This window comes from Macrobrachium rosenbergii, chromosome 32 (assembly GCF_040412425.1).
Source record: "Macrobrachium rosenbergii isolate ZJJX-2024 chromosome 32, ASM4041242v1, whole genome shotgun sequence".
Taxonomy (NCBI): Eukaryota; Metazoa; Arthropoda; class Malacostraca; order Decapoda; family Palaemonidae; genus Macrobrachium; species Macrobrachium rosenbergii.
Window position 1 is genome coordinate 12936914 of NC_089772.1, and position 27781 is coordinate 12964694.

Here is a 27781-nt window from a genome sequence, read left to right on the forward strand (position 1 = left end):
AGCATCCATGTTATTTATTAATTAACATAATAATATAATACTGTACATCAGTGGCATGAAGTGGTTCACTTTGGGAAATTAAAAAGTCTCTTGTATTCCTTCAACTTGTTATCGTAACCAGATAGAAAAGAAAAATATTTAACATTTTTTTAATCACCACGAACTGGATAAACAAAGTCACTTCGCGCTTGAATGTTCATTCTTTAAAAAAAACAGGACGAGATGGATGATGTTGACTGGATGCATTCCCTATCACTCAATGCAAAGCTCCATTCCATTCATTTCGACTGCAGTGACTAAAGGTTTGTTGAAACTCGAGTAGGAAACCTGCATCCCTAACACCAAGGTCTGTCCAGCCGTTTGTTGGCCATTGTAACTCTCGTTCACGAGAGTCGCTGTGTTGCCAGAAGTGGTCTCTATCGCCGTGTAAGCCTGCAAGGATGAGATATCTGATTAACAGCTTGCTCATTAATCAACAGTCTCCTGATATTTTCAGTTGTATACCATCATTCATTTTCTCGCGGTATGCATGTGCCCATGTATATGAACATGAGTGCGCATGAACTCCGGACATTTCATGAGCTCTTAACTCATTTCAGGTTTTCTTAAAATACCCTGACGCCTGATGTTAAACATATAACTAACGGCATGACTAAATGACAATTTTGAAATTTGTTGTGTGCTACTATAGTATGTCTACCATCCATTTTCTACATTTGACCCCTCCGGGGCTAGTACTGAACATGGCGAAAGTGTAGGTGAATCACAGTTTCGCCGTGTTTAGCACTAGCCCTTGGGGTATCAAATATTTTTGTATACAGTTTGAGGAAGTAATTGTCATAGGCCTTAATTGGGTTTGATAGATAGCATCCTAATTTTTGGTAGGTCGCGAATAGCTCGGTAGATATACTATAGTAGCACCATTTGTTGTATAGCATTGTTCATTTTGCGGTCATAGTGCTAGTAGTAATTACCTCGACGTGATCGACGGTGTCTGAGAATGTCAGGACAATTGCCCAGGAGGATACTGTCGCTGGGAAGGTGACGCTGACGTCCATCTGGTAATTACCAGTCCATTCGTTCAATAGCTCCACACTGGTACACGCATAGCCTCCAGCAGGTAAAGTCGTCGTCGCAGTTTCTGTCAATTAAACACAGAGATTCATACGTTTTGCGCCACAGTTGGCATGGCGCCATCTCTCATGGTAAACACGAACAGCCCTCTGAAAATAATAATTCTTCCCGTAGCACTGAACGCATCTTAACGTAAACTTACTATTATTTTGATGGGAACGCCCGTGCATTGAATGACCATACTTGCACATTACCAAAGGTTTAGTTTTGTAGCCGTTTTTGCCTCTTCAAAGTATATCTGATTACTTTTGATATCTTCCTCATATGTTTAAGTTTAATGATGCTACCAGAATGTTCAATCAGAAAAAAAGAAAGCTTCATTTTAAGGATGTGCTTAACTTCATATATTGTTTGCAATCGTATTAATAAAAAAAACCTGGCAGTTTTTTTACATAATAATAAATTCCTAAACAAAACTGATTATCTCCCGGTGGTTAGGCGAGTATGGTAAGGACCACCTGGCACCATTCACTATAACAAATAGGTGAATTTTCTTGAAGGGTTTATTGCCACGAAAATATCAATATTTAAAAAAAGAAAGAAACAAATTTAGCAAAAATTCATCATCATCGTATCCTTTTCTTAGTCGTCGGAAGAGAGATATATATATATATATATATATGTGTATATATGTATATATACATATACAGTATATACACATAAAATATATATACATATATATGTATATACTGTATATGTGTATATATATACATATATATACATATATATGTATATATATATACATACGTACATATATATATATATATATATATATATATATATATATATATATATATATATATATACGCATGTATATATACACATATATTCATAAATATACATATATACACATACATACATATATATATATGTATATATAGGTAGACAGATGTCTCCCGACGACGAGAGAAAAGCATCCGATGATGATTTTTCGCTAAGTTTAAATTTCTTTTTTTTTAAATATTGATATTTTCGCGGCAATAAAACTTCCAAGAAAACCTCATATCATCTGCTGCGAGAAAGAATCACTGTCGCCTGGTACCGTCATATCTTCGTGTTTTCCCTTCGGAGGTCTGAGAATCCTTCCGTTTCCAGCTCCTGCAAGGACGAGAGGAATAATGCCAGCCGCGCATGCGTATCGCGCATGCGTATAGCGTCATAAATCCAAGGGCTCCAGTGGCCATCTCGGGGATCCTCCGAGTCGTCTTGAAGCCTTCAGAGACACCATGTGAGCAAAGAAGGAGAATATTATGGTTAAAATGGACTGGATGACGAAGCAGATCGACCAAAACAGATTTTCCAGAGGGAAAAGTACATCAGGAGAATGGCAGTTAACTTCATTCTACAACTATTCACTGATGAAAATATGGACTACTCCGCGGAGCAGTAGGGAGTCGAGGTTCCTGCTCTCTGCGATTATGGATTTATTCAACAGCTCTACAGCTGTATTGTCTCTTATGGGCGCAAGTTCTTCCTTCTAAATAAGGAAGGAAATAATCGAGAAGAGAGGAAGACAGTGGCTTGGAGGAACTGAAGAATTTATATGAGATAAAAGACAGAGAACTCGAGGTGTTTTCTAAGATGATTGAGAGGAGATTTTGGATGACCAAAATTACCACTTGGAGCAGTTCAAAAAGGACTCTAAGTAGTGGTTAACGCGATGTTAAAATGACCTAAAACCTTCGCGATTTTCCTTGAAGACATTTTGGAATCTTTCAGCCTCCGGTTCCTGGAAGGACGAGAGAAATGCCATTCGCGCATGCGCCGAACTCCAAAGTTTCCAGAAAAAATCTCCGAGATGCTTCAAATCGTCTTGGAGCCTTCAGAGACAGCAGGTGTCATATTTGAAAAGCTGGGTAAGAGAAAGCAAACAGTTTGGTGACGGGACTTGGATATCAACACAGATCGTTGAAAAGGAGAAGATAAAGAAGCTAAAACAGACCTTCCTGAAGAAAACTGCATCAAGGCAATGGAAATTCAAAAGAGGACGAGAAAACAAGAAGAAGGCCCTCCTCTAAGGACAAGGGTGAGGCCCAAAAGCCACCAAGGCTCGCCAGTCTCTTGGGGGCAGCCTTGAAGGGAAGGGTCCGACCCAGAGGCTGCTTCCTCGGAGGAAGGCAGGTATCCTGCCAGGCTGGGGAAGCGGGCCTGGAGAGGGCCCAAGAACTTCAAGGATGAGGCCCAAAAGCCACCAAGGCTCGCCAGTCTCTTGGGGGCAGCCTTGAAGGGAAGGGTCCGACCCAGAGGCTGCTTCCTCGGAGGAAGGCAGGTATCCTGCCAGGCTGGGGAAGCGGGCCTGGAGAGGACCCTAGAACTTCAAGGATGAGGCCCAAAAGCCACCAAGGCTCGCCAGTCTCTTGAGGGCAGCCTTGAAGGGAAGGGTCCGACCCAGAGGCTGCTTCCTCGGAGGAAGGCAGGTATCCTGCCAGGCTGGGGAAGCGGGCCTGGAGAGGGCCCAAGAACTTCAAGGATGAGGCCCAAAAGCCACCAAGGCTCGCCAGTCTCTTGGGGGCAGCCTTGAAGGGAAGGGTCTGACCCAGAGGCTGCTTCCTCGGAGGAAGGCAGGTATCCTGCCAGGCTGGGGAAGAGGGGCCTACCAGAGGGCCCAAGAACTTCAAAAGGATGAGTAAAATAAAAAAAATAAATAAGCCACCAAGGCTCGCCAGTCTCTTGAGGGCAGCCATTGAAGGGAAGCTGGGTCCGACCCTAAAGGAGAGGCTGCATGAATTTCTCGGAGGAAGGCACATCCAATCCTGCCAGGCTGGGGAGTGCTGGGGCCTGAGGAGGGCCCAAGAACTTCAAGGATGAGGCCCAAAAGCCACCAAGGCTCGACAGTCTCTTGAGGGCAGCCTTGAAGGGAATGGGGTTCGACCCAGAGGCTGCTTCCTCGGAGGAAGGCAGGTATCCTGCCAGGCTGGGGAAGCTAAATAAAGGCCTGGTGAGAGAAGCCCAAGAACTCAACTCTCAAGGATGAGGCCCTTTATAAAAAAAGCCACCAAGGCTCGACAGTCTCTTGAGGGCAGCCTTGAAGGAAAGGGTCCGACCCAGAGGCTGCTTCCTCGGAGGAAGGCAGGTATCCTGCCAGGCTGTTCTATAAAAAAAAAAAATTACAGGGGGAAGCAGGCCTGGAGACTTGGGCTCAAGAACTTCAAGGATGAGGCCTGAAAGTTGTTTGCCGCCAAGGCTCGCCAGTCTCTTGAGGGCAGCCTTGAAGGAAGGGTCCGACCCAGAGGCTGCTTCCCTCGGAGGAAGGCAGGTATCCTGTAACCAGGCTTTATTATAAGAAACGGGAATTTATATATACAGTCGCGGGCCTGGAGATGGGGCTCAAGAACTTATAAGGATGAGGCAAAAAAAACTCTAAAAAAGCCGCCAAGGCATTTCGCCAGTCTCTTGAGGGCAGCATATATGTGTTGAAGGGAAGGGTCCGACCCAGAGGCTGCTTCACTCGGAGGAAGGCAGGTATCCTGCCAGGCTGGGGAAGATGGGCCTGGTGAGGGCTCAAGAACTTCACAAGATGAAAGGATGAGGCTGGGTAGTTGGAACAAAGCCGCCAAGGCTCACCAGTCTCTTGAGGGCAGCCTTGAAGGGAAGGGTCCGACCCAGAGGCTGCTTCCTCGGAGGAAGGCAGGTATCCTGCCACGTGTCCTCATGGCTAAGGAAGTGAGGAGGGAACTTAACAAAATACCATGTAGTAGTTTTAAGCACTGACGCAACTGAGAGCAGGAAAATCAAAAATGAAAAGCAAATTACATTTGTAAAATAAAAAAAATAAATAATTACACTTTTAAAGCATACGAAAATAATTTGTGATACTCCTACCTCTGATGCAGATAGTCTCTCCATTGAACTTCATTGATGCGATAGCTGGAACCACCGGTCCCTCAATGAACCTAAAGGATGATGAAAACAGAAATGCACATCATGAATTCCTACTTTCAAGGAAAACACACAATCAGAATTTCACATCCAACTCATAATCAGATTAATACAAGAGCAGAATAAAATACAGGATTTAGGCCAAGTGCTGGGGCCTGTGAGGTCATTCAGCGCTGGAAAGGTAATTCAGAGTAGGTGGGTTTGAAAGGTATAACAGGAGGAAAACCTCACAGTTGCACTATGAATCAAGTGTTAGGCGAGGGTGGAAAGGAAAATGGAACGGAATATAAATGGAGGTACACAAAAAGGAATGCAAAGTGGGTGCAGCTAGGGGCCAAAGGCATGCTGCAAAGAACCTTAAGTAATGCCTGCAGTGCGCCGCATGAGGTACACTGACGGCACTATTCCCCTCTGGGGAAATTAATACTAAATAAAGACACTGTCTTTGTACAGAGAGAAGAAAAGAGTAAGAGGGAATTATGATGTACAGTTTGAGTATTCAACTTCTCACAAATGTGAGACGCACTTGTTCCTTTAAAAAAAAAAATGGCATAGGTGCTCATTGTAAAGGCCAGAACAAAATTTCAAAGCCGCCTTAAAATAGTTTTTTCATTTCTACCAGAGATTTGTCGAAATTAAACTCTGTTTCAGCTTTCACTTTTGGGGGAGTAAGAATTTCTTGCATTAGCATAGCCACTCGGAACCCTGTGACCACAAAATACCAAAGAAATTTCAGAGATCACTTTATATTCATCTCTTTATTTATTTATCTTTTTATTACTGAGCACTTCGTGGCTCCATACGTTTAGCTTAGCCATTTTTCTTTCATGAGATTGTTCTATAAAAAAAAAATTACAGGGAAATGTAAAAACTAAAATTTACACATACTGAAAAATTATAAGACCCACAATTCCAGTAAACAAATATGAAGACTTGTATAGAAAGTATAAGGATTATCTTTTCATTCTTGTTACTGGTAACAGATTAATGTAAGACAATGAAAGCAGGCTATGAAAAGTTGTTTGTCCTCACACCTATAACACAGAAGGCTAGAGAATGGTTCTTACCGATACAGGATATCAAAGGAGAGAATACTGCCAGAAGACAGTTGGGTGTTGTCCTTAGTCACTGAGAATCGGGTGTCACTAAGCCATGTTGTCGTTCCAGTCCATTGCTGCGAGAGGATTATCAACAGGGAGGTAAGTTTACAGATATATAACGCTGCTTTAATCTACGTTATTGAGTAACTAAGAAAACATTGGAATACTGAAACGGAATACATTACGAATAATTTATTATAAGAAACGGGAATTTATATATACAGTCGACCCCCAGGATTCACAGGGGATGCATACCACTAACCCCCGCTAATGGCTCAAATACGCAAATATTTAAAACCCCTCTAAAAAACCTTATAACTGCCTGTTTTGATAGTTCAAAACACCAAAAAAAACTCTAAAAATACTTATACCTGAATATTTTAATAGTTTTAACTCAAAAAGTGCATTTAGTCACGACAGTGTTTTGTGAAAATTTCTCAATGAAAAATACCACGAATAGGCGAATTTTCCGCAAATAACGCATATATGTGTTCCACAAAGAAATCGGTGAATAGATGAAGCCGCGAATCCGGAACCACGAATAGGCGGGGTCCACTGTATATAGAATTCATTCAAGTCACATCACACTCAACAAAATTGCACTCATAAGTACCTCGAAGCTCGTCAAGGGAGCTGTAAATTCGAATTCAACCGTCCATGAAGTGACTGCCGAAGATACGGGGATGTTGACTTTACCATTCCAGCCATCGTTCCAGGAGCTAGTAACTTGCAATAAACTCTCACAAGATGAAATGCCTCCAGTTGTAACTAGAGTTGGTTCTTGGGTAGTTGGAACAACAGTCACTGGATTCGTTGACCGGATGTCTGTAGTTTCACTAGGATTAGTAGACTCTGTTGTTTCTGGGTTTGCTGAGGTAGGTGACAATGTGCTTTCGCTTGTAACTACAGTTGGTTGTTGGGTGGTGGGCACAACAGTTTCTGGATTTGTTGACTCACTGCCTGTTGTCTCACCAGGGTTAGTGGATCCTGGAATTGTCGGCGTATACACTGTTGTACCTGTGTTGTTACCACAGTTGGCAAGTACCCTCAGAGCAGCAACTGCTGACTGGAATCCAGCATTATAGTCAGTAGTTACCTCATTGCTTTTATAGTCATCTCGTCTGTCTACATAATTATCACTGGCATCAGGTCCTCCTACCAAGGCTCCTGTTAACTCATGCACATTAGGTTCAGCAGAAGAATAGTCGCTCCACCCACAAGGAGCTGGTGCTAGTGGACATGAACTACTCGCATGATGAGGACGCAGAGGAGGATTATGTCCAAATCCGACAACAAAGCTACGACCTGTATCTCCCAGCATGTAGTGGATCTGTTCTTTACCAAACTGCCTGTAAATGCTGGGACTAATGCCCAGATCTGCTGCTCGTAAACAAATAAATGCTACGTTAGCAGCATAGCGAAGTGATCCCCACTCATTGATAAACACTAATCTCTTTGGTGTTCTTGGCATGCTGTATACCATTTTGTCACAGAATGATTTCAGATCACTCACGTAAGTACTTTTATCAGCCTCATCTGCATATTCAGACAACAGTACCTGTACTCCAGGTGTCTTTTCTGCCCACGAGAATTCAGAAACACTTTTAGAAAGCTTGTTGTAATGGCTTTTAGCGTCTGACAGGTAATCTCTGTTATTTGTAGCTCTGTAAAGCCACACGGCTGCCCATGCCAGTTCATCGTCAAACACTCCCCAACTGTTGTAAAATGTGGCTGCATCTGTAATGGACTGGGCATACTTTCCTTGATACTGATTAGCAAAGCTATACAGATCTTCAGCGTGCTGTAGACAAGTGGCTGCATAAGAAGGATCTGAATCTTTGAACAGGATTGAAGTAGCAGCTAAAGCAGCAGCAGTCTCACCAGCAAGGTCAGACCCTGGCTTACTCGTTGTCAGTTTGAATGCTGGTCTGTACATGGTCATATCTTCAGGTCGGCCCCAGTATGCGTGGTCCACATCCCCATCACCCACTTGACCATAGAACACATTTGCTTCTGGATGAGCTTTGATGAAGTAATCACTTGACCATTTCACAGCTTCTTTCATGTAAGCCATTTCACCTGCAGATTTAATTCCTACCTTATGAGAAATTCAGTGGAAATTCTTGGTTCCTTATTAACTAGCATATTGTATAATTCATGTGATTTGGATCTGAATACCACTTATCAGGAGTGATGTGTATATAACTTACCTGCTTCTGTGTATGCTTCACCATACTCAATGGCACCCCAGGCTAATACAGTAGTCATTCCAGCCATTGGATATCCGAACTTCACATAGTCTCCGGCTGCAATGAGAAATTATTAAATGAAGCCTTATTGTTCCCTGTCATGAGGATACGAAAATATTCATACTATTCTGATATCCTGAATACGGCTATATTATTCTCATGATATCATTGTAATATTTCTTAACATTTAACTAATATAGAATATAATATTAAAGAATACCATCGTAATATCCTCCTTCCAGATCGACGCGTTGTTGGGTGTCGTCATCAATAGCATCGTCAGTTGCTGAATCCTTCCTCCAGGTGACTCGCTGAGACGAGGGCAAATACCCTGACCTTTGAGCCTCATAAAAGAGAAGGGACTTGTGCAGGACTTCATCGTAGTTGTAAGAGGATCCCTCCAATGCACAGCCTGGGCCAGTGTAAGGAGCCTCAGTCACTGTCGTTACTGTGAGTCAAGAGGCAAAATTGTTATGCAACGATCAAATGTGAGTCATAAGGGGCTACATTAAGGGAAAAGTATCAAATTAGCTGTCAGACTGAAAATTTTTGGGGTGTATTTCTTATTTGCTTTAAATTCATACATTTAAACACTTACTCTGGATAAACAAGAGATGATATGTTACTGAAACTTGAATACACATAAAAATGCTATACAAATACAGAAGATACATAACCACAGTGAATAAAAAATAGATAAATCAAGGATGATTAAATGACTAAAAGTTAAATTGACAAAACTGAAGAGTTACAATTTCTAGTGTTTCTGTAGTTGACCCCCAGTATTTGCGGGGGATGCGTACCACTACCCCCACGAATAGCTAAAATCCGCGAATACTTAAAACCCCTCTAAAAACACTTTATAACAGCCTGTTTTGATAGTTCAAAAAAAAACAAAAAAACCCTCTAAAAATGCGTATACCTGAATATTTTATTAGTGTTATCACAAAAAGGGCATTTAGTTATGAAAATGATATGAAAATACATTAATCTGTGAATATTTCTGTATGAAAAATACAGCGAATAGGCGAGTTTTCCGCGAATAATGTGTATATATCTTCCGCAGAGAAATCCATGAATAGGTGAAGCCGCGAATTCGGAACCACAAATAGGCGGGGCTCCACTGTATACTCAGATCAAAAACGTTTAGGAGAGTTTGATCTCCAAATGAATATGAACATTTCCAAGGAAAGTCAAATGTTATGGGTCTCTCACTGAGGTACTGGCTAAATATTTATGAAACGAGACTGAAATGTGCTAAGGTGCCACCTAGTTTGTGAAAAAGCAGCTAATATGAAAACCGCTCATTCGTACGAAAGATTCTGAGCAATTTGTATATTAAGAAGACTAAGCGTAAGAAAGACAACAGATTCTATGACACCTGTACGGAAAGGCAATACTGAATCCCAAGAAAGGAAAAACCAGCAAAGGATCCCATGGTTTCTGAGGAGTAATTACATTCTTCCTGAAATTTTACTCTTTATAATGACAGAAATGTAAAATGTTATGTTATAAACAAACAGAGAAACCTACCTGTCACTGGTGCCTCAGTAGAAATCAGCGGGTCTGCAAGTCAGGAGATCACATTAATTAATCACTCATAATACATAGCTTAAAACATTAATTACACAAATTCATATCAACACATATTTGCTTTTGGGCACGTTAGACTGTTTGTACGTTTTGTATCCAGAGAATAAAATCATAAATTTTGACTAGAAAATTTCACTGGGTGACTCACTCGCAATTCTCCAAGGCTAACCTTCGGTAGATATCGATGGAGGTTTGGAGTATTCACTCTTTCAAAAATGGAAAATAATCAAATCTTCACTGAATTCTGTCAAAAAATAAAGCCATGTGGATGGAGCCTCTCCCATTGCATGAAGAAACGAACAGAAGGGCCTAACTGTCTCTTAAGTGACAATTAAATTCTTATAAAGACAACTGAATACTTTTGGGTTTAAAAAAAAATATGTTGTACAGTTTCCAAGGAATTATGCAGCCACAATAACAACAGTTTCCGAGAGATAATGCAGCCACGATGACAGCAGTTTCCCATGGATCATGCAGGCAGAATGACAACAGTTTACGAGAGATAATGCAGCCACAATGACAACAGTTTCCAAGGGATCATCCAACCACACTGAAAACAGTTTCCATGGGATCATGCAGCCACAATAGCAACAGCTTCCAAGGGATCATGCAGCCACGATGAAAACAGTTTTCAAGGGATCCTACAGCCACAATCACAACAGTTTTCAAGGGATCCTACAGCCACAATGACAACAGTTTCCAAGGGATCATGCAGCCACAAGGACAACAGTTTTCAAGGGGTCATGAAGCCACAATGACAACAGTTTTCAAGGGATCATGAAGCCACAATGACAAACAAACATCCGGCCCAAACCGAAATCATAACCTCCTTGGTGTTGGCGTTCGTGATAAGAACACAAAGAACAAATCCAGTTCTCACCTTGACCGTGGCAGATGTCTTGGCCATTGAGCTTAATCGACTGGATGCTTGGTATGACTGAACCTTCATTGTATCTGTAATGATATTGGTGATAGTTATGAAAATGTTGATGATATCTTTTGTGATTTATTTCACAGAATAATTCAGTATAGTTAGCACGTAAGTAATGGCATTTTTTCCTTGCCTTTATGACTGCGCGCACACGTTAAACAACAATAACAATAGGAATAATGGTAAGACGATTTACAAAAATTCCTGAGAAAATTACAGAATAAAGACCACCACTAACTCTAAAGTAGGAATGACGAAGAATGTTCTCACCTATAGAGAAAATCAAAGGAAAGGACACTGCCCGACGGCAGCTGGGCATTGTCCTTCGCCACAGAGAATCGGGTGTCGCTATGAGCCGTTGTCGTCCCAGTCCATTGCTGCAAAAATAAAAATAGGAGACGTTACCTCTTGGGTGTTTTACATCAATTAAATACTGATGAATAATATAGTGCAAACTCGTTGTGACTTACTGAATATTAAATTAAACATTTGAAATAACAGGGTCAGTGATTCAGATTTCCTTCGAAAACTGAAAGGCACCAATGGAAAGATTCGTTTCATTTACTGTAGCAATTGCAAGTATATTGATGCAACAGACAATTTACTGTAAGTAGTACTGTATTCAGGAAATTATTATAGATACACACCTCGAAACTCGTCACAGGTGATGTAAATACAAATTCAACCGTCCATGAAGTCATTGCTGTAGATATAGGGATGTTGACTTTACCATTCCAGCCAGTATTCCAGGAGCTAGATACTTGCAATATACTCTCGCATGACGAAGTGCCTTCTGTCGTGACTACAGTTGGAACACTGGTAGTTGGAACAAGTGTCTCTTGAGTTGTTGACTGACTGTCAGTAGTTTCGTTAGGATTTGCTGATGTGGGTGACACTGTACCTTCGCTTGTAACTACAGTTGGTTGTTGGGTGGTGGGAACAATAGTTTCTGGATGTGTTGACTCACTGCCTGTCGTCTCACCAGGGTTAGTGGATTCTGGAATTGTCGACGTATACACTGTTGTACCTGTGCTGTTACCACAGTCGGCAAGTACCCTCAGAGCAGCAACTGCTGACTGGAATCCAGCATTATAGTCAGTAGTTACCTCATTACTTTTATAGTCATCTCGTCTGTCTACATAATTATCACTGGCATCAGGTCCTCCTACCAAGGCTCCTGTTAACTCATGCACATTAGGTTCAGCAGAAGAATAGTCACTCCAACCACAAGGAGCTGGAGCTAACGGACATGAACTGCTCGCATGATGAGGACGCAGAGGAGGATTATGTCCAAATCCTACAACAAAGCTACGACCTGTATCTCCCAGCATGTAGTGGATCTGTTCTTTACCAAACTGCCTGTAAATGCTGGGACTAATGCCCAAATCTGCTGCTCGTAAACAAATAAATGCTACATTAGCAGCATAGCGAAGTGATCCCCACTCATTGATAAACACCAATCTCTTTGGTGTTCTTGGCATGCTGTACACCATTTTGTCACAGAATGATGTCAGATCACTCACGTAAGTACTCTTATCAGCCTCATCTGCATATTCAGACAACAGTACCTGTACTCCAGGTGTCTTTTCTGCCCACGAGAATTCAGAAACACTTTTAGAAAGCTTGTTGTAATGGCTTTTAGCATCTGACAGGTAATCTCTGTTATTTGTAGCTCTGTAAAGCCACGCGGCTGCCCATGCCAGTTCATCGTCAAACACTCCCCAACTGTTGTAAAATGAGGCTGCATCTGTTATGGACTGGGCATACTTTCCTTGATACTGATTAGCAAAGTTATACAGCTCTTCAGCGTGCTGTAGACAAGTGGCTGCATAAGAAGGATCTGAATCTTTGAACAGGATTGACGTAGCAGCTAAAGCAGCAGCAGTCTCACCAGCAAGGTCAGACCCTGGCTTACTCGTTGTCAGTTTGAATGCTGGTCTGTACATGGTCATATCTTCAGGTCGGCCCCAGTATGCGTGGTCCACATCCCCATCACCCACTTGACCATAGAACACATTTGCTTCTGGATGAGCTTTGATGAAGTAATCACTTGACCATTTCACAGCTTCTTTCATGTAAGCCATTTCACCTGCAGATTTAATTCCTACCTTATGAGAAATTCAGTGGAAATTCTTGGTTCCTTATTAACTAGCATATTGTATAATTCATGTGATTTGGATCTGAATACCACTTATCAGGAGTGATGTGTATATAACTTACCTGCCGCTGTGTATGCTTCACCATACTCAATGGCACCCCAGGCTAATACAGTAGTCATTCCAGCCATTGGATATCCGAACTTCACATAGTCTCCGGCTGCAATGAGAAATTATTAAATGAAGCCTTATTGTTCCCTGTCATAAGGATACGAAAATATTCATACTATTCTGATATCCTGAGTACGGCTATATTATTCTCATGATATAATTGTAATATTTCTTAACATTTAACTAATATAGAATGTAATATGAAGGACTACCATCATAATATCCTCCTTCCAGATCGACGCGTTGTTGGGTGTCGTCATCAATAGCATCGTCAGTTGCTGAATCCTTCCTCCAGGTGACTCGCTGAGACGAGGGCAAATACCCTGACCTTTGAGCCTCATAAAAGAGAAGAGACTTGTGCAGGACTTCATCGTAGTTGTAAGAGGATCCCTCCAGTGCACAGCCTGGACCAGTGTAAGGGGCCTCAGTCAATGTCGTTACTGTGAATCAGGATAACAGAATGCATGAGAAGCATTACACAGGACGAGCTTGTTGGTGTGTGCTGCATGCACTGAAACACAGAGCTGCTGTCTCCACTATGCTCCTGATCCCCTACCTACCCCTTCCCCACTCAGGGCGGACAAACAGGCTTGCGAAATTGTCTACCTCAAAAGGTGCATTCTAAATTATATGCAACAAAATACTAACACAGACACACAAGCTAGCGAGAGAAAGCCCAGCGTGACCTCTCAGTAGCGCAGACCGATGCACACTGCGTTTCGTGTGGTCCTAGAGCCGGTTTGAGCCTGTCAATCTGTGGTCACAATTCCCCCCTGAAACTCTGAAATTCCCTGCTGGTTGAGTTTTTGACTGAACTGAAAAGTATAAATTCTAATTCGTCTTAGCATCTCATTAGGTTTGTAATGATTTCATCTTCCTGGTGTGCTCTAGTGCGCTCTCAAATCCTACCTTGGAAAGAAGTTTTTCTTCACTTATTTTCTATTTCATATTCCCAAGGAACAGAAAAGTTAAGGGGTGAATTTAACTGATAAATCTCTCTCTCTCTCTTTCTATATATATATATATATATATATATATATATATATATATATATATATATATATATATATATATTTATATATATATATATATATATATATATATATATATATATATATATATATATGCACAGTGGCGTCACCTATTCACGGATTTTCTGTGGAACATACATACACATTGTTCGCTGAAAATTCGCCTGTTTGCGTATTTTTCATAGAGAAATATTCACTGGTTACCATATTTTCATCTCATTTTTGTGACTAAATACATTTTTTTGTAATAAAACTATTAGAATACTCAGGTATAAGCATTTTTAGAGGGGTTTTTTGGTATCTGAACTTTCAAAACAGGCAGTTATAAGTGTTTTTAGAGGGGTGTCAAGTATTCGTGGACTTTAACTATTCACGGGGCTTGTGGTATGCAACCCATGCAAATATGAGGGTTCGACTGTATGTATATATATATATATATATATATATATATATATATATATATATATATATATATATATATATATATATATTATGTGTGTGTGTATAATATAAATACATATTTGTAAACAGGAAAGTGAAATTTACAACATACCTTCAGTTGGTTGTGGAGTAGTTGTTGTGATAGCTGAAAATATAAGAGAAATTAGTTACTGTCATTCATCTTGGAAAAAAAATAACTTGTATCACTAAATTACTCTCTTTATGCATTTTATCCCTTTCAGATTAAAATAGACAGATAGATTAAAATAATGATTTCATAGATTGCAGCAAAGCTATAAAAATTTAAATCAAATATGCATGTCTCTTATAGCTGTCAAGCCTGACCTTTGGTTCTCATCCTGCGTTTCATTACACTATTGTATTCATTTCCTGTTTCGTTATTTTAGCCCCCTTTGAAGGGAGATCTAGTTCCCAAACGGTTGCTGTTGAAAACATTTTGAGAAATGTAGAGTAGGCTTCTAGCCATCAGTTTTTCATTACGAATAAGACTCTCTAAGGGTGACCACAATGTTTCGAAAATAGGCCTTATATTTTTCCATTTCTAAAATTTAAACATGATAAGATTTTTAGCTGAAATTGGATAGCTTTATAATAACTTGCTGTCAGGAATTATACAGTAAAAAAATTAGGTGACATACCCTCATCAGTGCAGACGTTTTTCCCATTAAGCAAAATCAACTTGATGGTCGGCACTGGAGTCTGCTCTGCAAATCTGGGAAAATAAATAATTGTGATATAATGAGAAGGCTGATACCGATCGTCTCACGATGTTCTACTAAAAGGACTTCTCCTTTCAAATGTATTTAAGCTGGTCTCCTGTTTTGTATACTAAGAAAAGAGCTACAAAACATGTATATTACACCAGATGCCTGTACGAAAAGAAGCAGCAAAATTCTCCACCATGTAGACAGCAATTCATGCATCTGCAAATGTATCCTGTGTTATGCAATTTATTGTATTAGCCTTTTTAAAGCCAATTTCTGCTCATGAAGCATGCAAGGATTATGAATTCAAACTGAAGGAAGAAGGACCTTTGTCGGAATGTTGGAAACTCCGAACACTTGCTAGAACTTGTGTCTTACCTGTAGAGAATTTCGAAGGAGAGGGTCTGTCCTGCTGACATGGGGCCGTTAGCCTTGGAGACAGAAAGTCGGGTGGAGCTGATTGCTGTGGTTACGCCAGTCCATTGCTGAAAAGAAGTGTCGTCATTAGTGGAATGGAATGGAATACAGAGTTTAGGCCAAAGGCCAAGTACTGGGACTTGCGAGGTCATTCAGCGCTAGGCATATTATTTTAAACAAACCCAAACAAAGGAGGAATAAAACGAGGAAGGGAGCCGTTTCAAAGGCAAATCCCGCCTACTACTACTACTACTACTACTACTACTACTACTACTACTACTACTACTACTACTACTACTACTACCCACACAAGAGATGCCGTAAGAATTTCACTATTCCCAGAATCTAACAAAAATCAAAATGTCGATCAGATCAGATGATGATATGAACAAACAGGTGGCCCAAAGTATATCTTCCATTCACAGGTTAAAAAGGGCCTCCGCATAAATTACTATTATAGCTGTACTGGTAATCGAGCATCTATCTGCATGTATGCCATTAGAGATTAAATCTCACTTTTATCCGCTGCTATTAGACTCATTGGCATCTTATCCTTTTTCCGTGGTCTTCAACGAAGACCCGTCGCTTATTTTTGTAAACTCGACGCATGTTGCTGATTTGTGTTGATGAATTGAATTGAATATAGAATTTAGGCCAAAAACCAAGCACTAGGACCTACGAGGTCATTCAGCGCTGAAGCGGAGACTGACAGTGAAAGGTTTGAAAGGTGTAACAGGAGGAAAACCTCAAAGCAGTTGCACTATGAATCAATTGTCAGGAAAGGGTGAAAAGTAAGATGGAAGAAAGAGAGTATGAAAGGAGGTACAGTAAAAGAAACGAAAGGTAGGAACAGAACGACAATAATTCTTGGGCCGAAATTTCTGATCTTGGCTTCGACATACCGTTACCTTTCTTTTGTCTTCAGGAAAATTTTTCAAGTCATTTCATCACTTTACCTGATGCATGCAATAAATTTTGGATGTGACGTACATTTTCTAAGAATATATAAGACTCTCTTCACGACACCATTTCGCTATAGGGCAGTTAGTTGATTTTTATTCTAATAAAGAAAAGTAAATGTTGATCGATGGCAACCTTACACACATGTTCCCCAGAGTAGCAGATATTCATGCTCCGACAACTACATACAACGGACAGTTGTTTCACATTCTTTTCTCCGTGAAGTGAAAATGGAGATCTGATAAATAGGCCCTTTTACAACAAAAGTTGAAACTCGATAAACGGAAAGGCATGTGGCCAGAAAAATAAATTTCAGTTACGAAGAGGTGCGGAGAACTCCATACTTGTAGTCTAACCGAACCAAATCATTCAATGCGTCCTTCCTCTCACCTGAAACGTGATTCTCCCACAACATTTTCGACATGACGACAAAGTCGTTTACCCTGTGATTACGTAAACTGTTTCCACGTAACCGTGTACTGGCACACACAAAGACGTGATATATAACATACAACGCAATTTTGTAAACGCCGTACGTAATTCTCACGTGGATCATTTCAGTTATAAGCAATTAGTTACAGATGTCCACGGCTAGACTGAAACTGTATTCCCTAATGAAAGCCCATAAGATCCCGGTACACAAGTGTTGCTGACTATTCAGTAACCTACACCAACGACAAGAGTCTGGTGGGTGATACTATTGCTTGTTACCTAAGCGTCGCCTACGCCAAGGTGCTAGTACTAAACATGGCGGAAACTCTTTGCTCTCATATGATCCATTTGGCTTATATCTCGATGCCTCTGTCTAAATTGCTAATACTCACACTACTTTATGTAATTTAACAGTCGGAAAGCCCTCTCGCGCAGAGCAAGCGGTAACCGTTGAGAAAAGATAATTTAGATTAATGTTCTCACTCGCGTGAAGATTGAGGAGATTGATTTTTACACTAATCATGGTACTAAGAAAAGGTAACTTTCATGTCGACACGGCCGGTGATTTTTAGTCATGGCCGTCTCTGATAATCTTTTTTTTTTTAAGACTACAGCTACTGTAGCATTGTATATTACAATGAGGTTGACGTGTACCATAACTCATGCCTGGTCTAAACGAATTGCATTCAAATGCCTTTGCTCCATGAGTGTAAGTGCATTCAATGTCAGATTCCTTTTTATACGATTCAGGCCCCATGTCCTCTTTCTCTTCGTTTAGAGGCGATGCAGACAAGTAAAAGTGCCCATAAAACTCTTACCCGCGGCCCATGAAACTCAGCCACAGTCCAGTGGTGGCCTATGTTATTGGTACCTATAGCGCTGCCAGAAGTAAGATCAAAGCTAACTTTAACCTTAAATAAAATAAAAACTACTAAGGGTAGAGGGCTGCAATTTGGTATGCTTGATGCTTGGAGGGTGGATGATCAACATACCAATTACCAGCCCTCTAGCCTCAGTAGTTTTTAAGATCTGATGGCGGACAGAAAAAGTGCGGACAAAAAAAAAGTGGCGGAAAATAATTTTCTTATGACTTGCACTAAACAAATGCCTTTGACATCGGCAGGAAATGACTTACTTCGAAAGATGTAACAGGAGACGTGAACTCGAAGTCTACCGTCCAGGATGCGATCTCGGAGTCGACGGGAATGTTTACCTGGCCGTTCCAGCCGGCGTTCCAGGAAGACTTTTCACTCAGGCGGCTGTCGCAGGATTCTAGAAGAACGCGAAAGCGTCAGTCTATTTTGCATTACATCTCTCTCTCTCTCTCTCTCTCTCTCTCTCTCTCTCTCTCTCTCTCTCTCTCTCTCTCTATATTTATATATATATATATATATATATATATATATATATATACATAGTTATATACATATATATATATTATATATATACAATTATATATTCATATAATACATATATAAATATTTAATTATATATTTATATATTTATATATAATACATACTGTATATCAATGTGTGTGTGTAATTCTGCCTCTCATTCATTAGTCATGGCATGGACACCACTTGAAACTACCGTACCACAGTCAGTATTGCTATAAACATACTATAAACATACTATAAACATACTATAAACATGCTATAAACAAAAGGAACAAAACATCATACGCACCATAAGATCTGTTAACCATACTGCCAACCTTCACTGTTTTAACCGTAGAAAGATCTGAACCAACAATACTTACTTCCCTGCTCTTTGAATTTGTTCGAAAAGTTTCTCAAGTTCTTTTCAAAGCTCGGCACCAACTAGCACTACGGTCACTCCAACCTACGACAAAGCGTTGCTGCTACTCTCTACAAGCAAATAGCAGAACATACTGGGTACAACCTACTGGGTACAACCAACTGGGTACAACCAACTGGGTACAACCAAACTCACCAAAAAGAACCTTGATTCAGTATTTTGCTCGGGCTGCAAAGGATATTGCTAAAAAAGAAAAAGGCATTATGAAAATAGTTATCAATAGGATTAATTTGCAATTATATGAGCATAAGGATCCCAGGCGCCTTCAGACACAAACCTGTGTTATGGTACTCGAAAGGCGCTTGTATCTATGGCATCGAACTGTAATGGGAATAATTTGTCATTCCTTCATCCTGTTAAATTAGAATGATGTCATAATTATGATACCAAAATCCTGTACATCAATATTTTGAGCCCGTTATTTCAACAGCTTTAAAAGAAAAGACAGCGATTTGCAGTTAATATATATGTTTAGTTGAATATATAGTTTAGGCCAAAGGCCAAGCACTGGGGCCTGTGAGGTCACTCAGCGCTGAAACTGAGACTTCCAGTAAAAGGTCTGAAAGGTGTAACAAGAGGAAAACCTCAAAGCAGTTGCACTATGAATCAATTGTTAGGAGAGGGTGGAAAGTAAGAAGGAAGAAAGAGAATATGAAAGGAGGTACAGTAAAAGGAACGAAAGGGTTGCAGCTAGGGGCCTAAGGAAGGTACGCTCCAAAGAACCTCAAGTAATGGCAGCAGCGTACCTCTGCTGGGATGAGTAGGGAGTATTCGAACGCTTTTAAAATACACGTTCAAGAATGCATTCATTCTTCCTAACTTCAGATCAGAAAGGTTCAGTTAATAATATTCACACACCTAGGGATCCTTCATTTGCTATTTCCGTGATGCATTCCTTGGGAGTTCTCAAGAAACATCTGCCGACCTGAGGACATTTCTTACCTGGGCTGTAGGCATCGCCCTCGACTCGCTCGTAGAGGCACCTGAAACCGCGTCTCTTGTTCTTGGAGCCGTCGGTGACCAACTCCAGTCTTATCTGGCCTTTGGCGAAGATATCTTAAGGGAATATGAAACACAAAAATCAATTTAGATTTTGTAAATATATAAACTTTCTAGTTTTGTGCTTAATTTCAATCGCAAACAGTATTAAACACTTATTCTAGGTTTTTTTTTTTACCACAGAGAGAGGCGCCGTTACTTCTCAAGGAATCTTGTGTACAGCTATCGTAACATAAAATGTAAAACGACTCCAACTAAGAATTATCAGTAGATCGAATCTACGGGACACAAAGTGGAACCAAATGCACCATCAGATTACAGCAAGCAAATTAAAAAAAATAAACAGTTAAATAAGTTCATATACAAATGTGGTCATATCAGCTAATATCACCACAGCCTTTCAAGAGATTTAAGAGCAATTCCGCAGCGTGAAAAAGAACGAAAATCCTTGTTACTGGTCGCTGTGACATCGTTGCAACTCGGCACTCAGGCACTGCGATGATCTGAGACGCTACTGTTTGCATAAATGCTAAAATCAACTTGGATCTTCTCCCTACCAACTATCGAGTTTATCAGGGGCCCTTTTATTTCTCTTTTAATCTTCCTCAGAGTAAACTTGAAGTCTTGACGGTTCGTGGTTCAGGATGAGAAATATCAAGAGGTGGGACGTTATCTAAAGACCCCTTAGAATCAAGAACCTTTGATTCTTTCTTTCACAGAAAGATTGCGAAACATGAAAGAGTCAACAAACTATTGCAGAACGTTAGTAAGATTAGTGACAAATAATATTTACATTATCAACGAAGCTGATATCAGCACCACTTGCTGGAGATATTCCTGGATCGTTGGGAAGGTCTAAAGGAGAGGGCACATTACGAAAATAAAAAAAAATTTCCACCACAATGACCACTTCGGCTAGTTATACTAAAGGGAGAAAGTGGGAATTTTTAACATTTAAGGACGATCAATCAAACAACCTGTGGTTCTGTAATTAATCCGTCAAAAACACCTTTCAAAGGAAGAGGCAAGTGGCAAAGCAACAAAATATTTGCCTGCTTGTATCGTCAAGCAAAGAATACCGAGGCAAACCTTATGGAAGGCTGTTGCATACAGGCCAAGTTCTTGGTACAGACTCTGATTGAGCCGTCAGCTATCGGTTTTATTTACCTAAAACGAGCAACTCTGAAGCTACAGAAGCCAAAAATACCTCCAAATATCAAGCTCAAAGGGGAACAAAGCCGGTGAATTGAAATGAATATAGAATTTAGGCCAAAGGCCAAGAACTGGGACCTATGAGGTCATTCAGCGCTGAAACGGAAACTGACAGTTTGGAAGGTGTAACAGGAGGAAAACCTCAAAGCAGTTGCACTATGAACTATTCCCCTGCGGGGAACAAAACCTGCGAAGCCTTGGCAAGTCTCCGAGAAGGGACGCGGTTGCAACAATGTCAAAAGTTCCCGTGAAAATCCATTCCTTTTCAACCTTAATACGTCAAAATTCTCTTTGAATTAAAAACGAATTCAGATTACAAAACTGAACACTTACTTCTGGGTGGATTTTTGCCACAGAAAGAGACGCCGTTAATTCTCAAGGAATCTTTTGTACAGCCAACGGACTTCTGAATGTTCATTTTTGTGCATGTCAACTTCAGGGTGGCATCTGAGCTTGCCTGAAATATAAGTATCATTAAGAGTAATTTCTAAGACAGGAAAGAGCATTCATACAGATATTTGATTTTAACAACGCCGTAGTTTGGTTTTCATTGACATTCCAATATTTCTAACAGAAATCTCATGACATATACTCGTAGGAGCAAATCTTCATTAGAAGCTGAAAAACCACATTAACCAGGTCAAAAGCTTTTGTCACATTCTTATGAAAATTATAAGAGAATTAAATAATTTTCTTCTCACTGATAAAACAAATTGAAATTTTAAAATCACAGACTTGTAATAACCTTATTGTTCGCTCAGTATTTCTGTAGCCTTCACTCAAAATTTGTAAGAAACTAGACTCTGGTTTCTGTAATCACTGACTACAAGTGATCGTCCGCCATGTTTTGAGAGGTCGTCTGAGAAAGTATATCTAAGGAGCATTTAATTTTGCAGCAAATAAAAAATTACACCATAAAAGTGTCCGACTATGCAATCTATGAATCTATAAATAAGAATAAACCAACGGGACCAGAAATGTGGTCAGTGAACCATCTTACCTCAAAGGTCTCTACCTTCATGGCGTAGGACCAACTGAAACCTAAAGCAATATACCTGCAGACACTTACCAGTATATTATACACGCAGTTGGAGTTATGGGGATACTTTTTAGGATACCGAGGACTCTTAACGACGCCCTGGTCAGCCACGAAAGTTCCACCACAACCGCCTTCCGCTTCAACCGGAAGCAGGACAATCGCCGCAGCGGAGTACCTCAGCAACAACGCGAGCAGCATCTAGGCATACAAATGAAGAAACATCTTTACTACTTATGCTACAATGACTTTATCATTTTCGTTCATGTTGAAATACCTTTATCATGAACTCTGGATTTTCAGCTTCACGCTTGGCAACTCGAGTATAGAGTTGAAAACAATCAATTAGGCCTACTAACAATCTCCGTGCGGTTCGGAAGTTGGTGCAAATGTATGTCAGAAAGCACTCGCCCTCTGATGGTTCTAAGTCGAGTGGAAGATATCATGGTTATATATACTTATAATAAAACTTCTGATTGCAATCCTGTTCTTATTCACTTGCACACTCTTGCATCGCAAATGTTCGTTCCCTAATGCTTCGAGTCCACATCCCGTGATACTAACGACTTACTTTCATTAACTGACTTAAGCTCATCTTATACCAACTACCTCTTCCTAACAAGCACTGATAAAGCTTCGTTTTTCACATGAGATTCAGAATCCTCGTCAGCAAGCCATTAAAAGCTCACGTGATCAATATAAAGATAAGGTTGAGACGAAACTAAGCCATTTAGGCCGTAGCATCCAAATCAACTTAAGATATTATGTTTATGGCATTTACCGTTATGCTTATGGTATTGACCGTCATAATTTACGTTTTAGCACATCCCCAAGTGGCTGGTACTAAACACGGCGCCCATTTTTCACGTGAAATGGCTTACGGCCGAAACGACCCGAACTTGTTTCCTTAGACCTATAAAATAACTGTACGTAGGAAATGGTTTCCACAGCCTATATAAAATAGAAGTATACATCCATTTATCAATTCTGGTGATAAGGAAAGGAAATGAGTACATCATATCTTAGCGAGACATCAGCCGAGACGTAGCTTTATGGGTAATTTGTAATTTCCCATCAAGAAGGGAAAGAAGAACCTGCACCAACGTTTTAACCTGATTGTGGAAATAGTCTGCAAAATGAGTAAACAAAATATAGACGTGGAGAGAGAGAGAGAGAGAGAGAGAGAGAGAGAGAGAGAGAGAGAGAGAGAGAGAGAGCGAGAATGGCAAGGTATGCCAGTATCAGCTGGCGAGAGAGACATGTTAATTATCCAAATATTGCTATTCATAACATTAACGCATACATATGGAATTATCCAAAGGGGCCCATTGATTTGCTAAACAAGTTTCCACATTATGAAAGGAACATTAGTTATTAATAACAATAAACCGAATAATTATATACTTATATAACAAGTAAAAAAAATGCCCCGAAGTTTCTACGGCGCAATCGACTTTTCCGTACATCCGCTACAGCGTATAATCAAGGCCACCGAAAATAGATCTATCTTTCGGTGGTCTCGGTATAATGCTGTATGAACCGCGGCCCATGAAGCTTCAACCACGACCCGGTGGTGGCCTGGCCTATATCGCTACCAGAGGCACGATAATGACTAACTTTAACCTTAAATAAAATAAAAACTACAGAGGCTAGAGGGCTGCAATTTGGTATGTTTGATGATTGGAGGGTGGATGGCCAACATACCAATTTGCAGCCCTCTAACTGAGTCCAGAGCGTCAGTAGTTTTTAAGATCTGTAGTTTTTAAGATCTGTAGTGTTACAGAAAATTAAAGACTGAGAAACCAGTAGGAAAATTAATACAAAGAAAAATTACGCTTTCAAACATTGTCAAAACCTTTTCTGGGCTACAAGCATTGTAACACTGCCAGGTTGCACAGAAATAAAATGGAATGGAATATGGAATTTAGGCCAAGGGGCCAAGCACTGGGACGTACAAGGCTATTCAGCGCTGAAACGGAAATTGACAGTGAAAGGTTTGAACCTCGCAGTATGCATCAATTGTTAGGAGAGGCTGGAGAGTAAGATGGAAGAAAGAGAATATGAAAGGAAGTACAGTAAAAGGAACGAGAGGGGTTGCAGCTAGGGGCCGAAGACCCTTCAGGATTGCCTACAGTGCATCGCATGAGGTGCACTGACGGATCTACCCCCTACGGGGCTTAGAAGGGATGGAAACTTGAAGTCTTGGAGTTTAAATGCCCATGACAATAAGAAAATAAATAGGAAAGTAATAAAAGCTCTGGAATTAAACAACCAAATTAGTTTTCGTATATAGGAATGTGTGGCAGAACCGAAAGACGAAGTGTCAAATAAAAATTAAAAACCTGTAAGAACTTGAGGGCAGGTGTCAAATGAGAAGCACAATCAGCGTCCATCATGTAATATTTTCTTAAAATTTTATGAAAGTCTCCCCAGAACACTTGTCAGTTCAGTGCGCCATGAATCAAATACTCTGACGCGAATCTATGCAAAGATGACGTGCCAAAATTAGAACTAGATTTATTTGACGCATTAATGTGGAGTAAATGGTGTAAATTAAATTTCTGGGTCTCGTCGCGAATGCCCATTAAATTTACAAGTGTCGGAGAGCAGACGGTGAGAGGAGATGGTAGTAGATAAACAAGTAAAATATGGGTCGAAATTTCTTCGGCGCAATCGAATTTTATGTCCGGTGGTGGCCTCAGCCACGGCCCGTAAAACTCAGCCGCGGCCATGAAACTCAGCCACGGTCCGGTGATGGCCTATGTTATTGGTACCTATAGCGCTGCCAGAAGTACGATTATGGCTAACTTTAACCTTAAATAAAATAAAAAAAAAAAAACCTTGAGGCTAGAGGGCTGCAACTTGGTATGCTTGATGATTGGAGGGTGGATGATCAACATACCAATTTGCAGCCCTCTAGACTCAGCAGTTTTTAAGATCTGAGGGCTGACGGACAGACAAAGCCGGCACAATAGTTTTCTTTTATGGAAAACTAAAAAGAATCCGGATTGATGGTAAGGGGTCATGTTATGATAAGCAAAGCCGAGTAGTTGAAGGTTGGGCAAGGTGGGTAGCTGCCCTGAACCCCTTTTCTGACACACAGGGAACCCCCTCAAACATGTACACCAAGCTAACAATTTGTGACAGTTTTTAGTATAAACTTGCACATTGCCTTGTATGGAAATTATCTTTAGTTTTTCTTTTAATTGACAGCAACCAACGGCAGCAGAGAAACTGATTCCGTAACGTGAAATTCGTCAAGAACAGGCTGCGATAAATTGCACATGATTCAGTAACATTACAAGAATGAGCATCGAATTTATAACAGCTGTTCACAGATTCTAACAACCACTGGAACCCTTTCACGTTCGTCGTATATAATATATGTGTGTGTGTGTGTACTGGAATGGATGAGCCTCAGCATCCAGGAATCAAGATAGTGCGTGCAACTTAGAGATGAATAGTGTAATGCGTGAAGACTGAGCACTATGGATGTTTTCTGCACAGGGGTTTCATCCATGATTCAGCAGTTTAAGTGTGAATGTGGCAGTGATCGTTTTCTATCCTTATCTTAGGACCCACCCCCTGTCAGGTGGAACCGTTTAATGCCGATATATATGTATATTATCCTCCTTTCTTCCCACGTGACCGAGCCATCTCAAAACACTCTGAGCCATCCTGTCGCGTGCACCAATCTTTTTACCCCAATATTTTACAGTTTTTTATTCCAGGTGTGCTATGTAAGCAACTCACCTGTAGAGGTTTTATGTTAACTCTCATTTCTATTCCACGCGCAAATTTCCTTCCCATAAAAGAGAGATGATTCGCTAACCCCGTCATACATTCCAATCTTGGTTTCCATAGACATTGTGAGTTAACTCCCAATCCTTTATTCACATCTGCTACCTTCCTCGCAACATCTGTTACGCCTCCTTTTCTCTCAGCCCCCCATCATCCAAAATATTTACTCACAAATATCTTTGCATCTGGTATTCTAATTATCTAACATCCATATTAACATTCAGTGTTTCATTTTCCTTCTTCCTAATTTTCATTTACCTAATAATGTTACTCTTGCAAACATTCAATCAACTTTCTCCTCTGGCAAACACTCCCAACTCTTTCAATAGTCTCAGAAGTTCCCCTTCTTTGTCCTGAATCAGTAGCCTACTCTATCATCTATCTCCGTAGGGGTGTAGTGCCATCAATGCACCTCATGCGGTGCACTGTAGGCATTACTTAATGTTCTTTGCAGAGTGCCTTCCTTAGGTCCATAGCTGCAACCCCTTTCGTTCCTTTTACTGTAACTCCTTTCATGTTCTCTTTCTTCCATCTTATTTTCCACCCTCTCCTAACAATTGACTCATGGTGCAACTACGAGGTTTTCAAAACAGATAGATAAAAAAAAGTATTCAAATGCAAGGAGAATATTATTAAGGCATTAATGCATTGCACCGTCGCTTGAACTTCCGAAGCTATAAACGACATCCTCTGGTACCAGATTTTCCTCAAAAAGACACCAAGTTTCGGGCATCTGGGGTCGTTCTGACCCTCTCATGAAAATCACTGGCAAGTCGCTGATGAATATATATTATTGGTGTTGGAAGGTTAAGACTCTTTGGTTAAATTATGCAAATAGCAGATCAATTCGAACTGGTAAATCTTTGTATTGCATATTTATGTGTATACACACATATATACATACAAGTATGTATGTATATATATATATATATATATATATATATATATATATATATATATATATATATATATATATATATATATATATATACACACATATTCGTTGTCTATATATATATATATACGTTACATATATGTATGTTGTCTGCATGTGCACGAGAGAGAGAGAGAGAGAGAGAGAGAGAGAGAGAGAGAGAGAGAAAGAGAGAGAGTTAACACAAAATGACAAATGAGTCATTTTGCAAGCTTAACGGTAAATGCACATAAACGCAACTATCTCCATTAAATATGGCATATCCTACTGACCTAACCCAAGGTATATCAACCTTCCTTAACTGACCTGACCTCAGTGCATTTACTTCAGCTGCCGACGTACCTGGGGTCAAGAGAGAACAAGTAAAAAATGCGCCGAAGATTTCTGTACAGCGTATAATCAAGGCCACCGACAATAGATCTACCTTTCGGTGGTCTCGGTATAATGCTGTATGAGCCACGGCCCGTGAAACTTTAACAACGGCCCGGTGATGGCCTGGTCTATATCGTTGCCAGAGGCACGATTATGGCTACCTTTAACCTTAAATAAAATAAAAACTACTGAGGCTAGAGGGCTGCAATTTGGTATGGTTGGTGACTGGAGGGTGGATGATCAACATACCAATTTCCAGCCCTCTATCCTCAGTAGTTTTTAAGATCTGAGGGCGTACAAAGCCGGTACAATAGTTTCCTCATCAGAAAACTAAGAAGAAAGAACTCACATAACGGCGTTTGGGAACCGTTCGTCGCGGGAGCCAGAAGGAAGGAATGAACGTTTGTTTACCTTTGGGAGCCGTTCGCTGTTTCTCGAGCGACCCTCGTG

The 27781-nt window shown here is 40.4% G+C and overlaps 1 protein-coding gene across 1 annotated transcript; it reads right to left on the reverse strand.

Moving 5' to 3' along the window:
• Positions 1-27781, reverse strand: LOC136855704 (uncharacterized). Its single transcript, XM_067133020.1, has 21 exons — positions 27743-27781; positions 22258-22425; positions 21522-21645; positions 19920-20033; positions 18295-18431; positions 15729-15835; positions 15285-15358; positions 14738-14770; positions 13366-13593; positions 13107-13202; positions 11534-12975; positions 11157-11263; positions 10836-10909; positions 9896-9928; positions 8583-8810; positions 8324-8419; positions 6727-8192; positions 6081-6187; positions 4957-5027; positions 975-1141; positions 1-432 (listed from the first exon to the last, which is right to left on the reverse strand). Exons 2-21 carry the CDS (start codon positions 22423-22425, stop codon positions 253-255), a joined length of 5052 nt encoding a protein of 1683 aa, XP_066989121.1. The 5' UTR covers positions 27743-27781; the 3' UTR covers positions 1-252.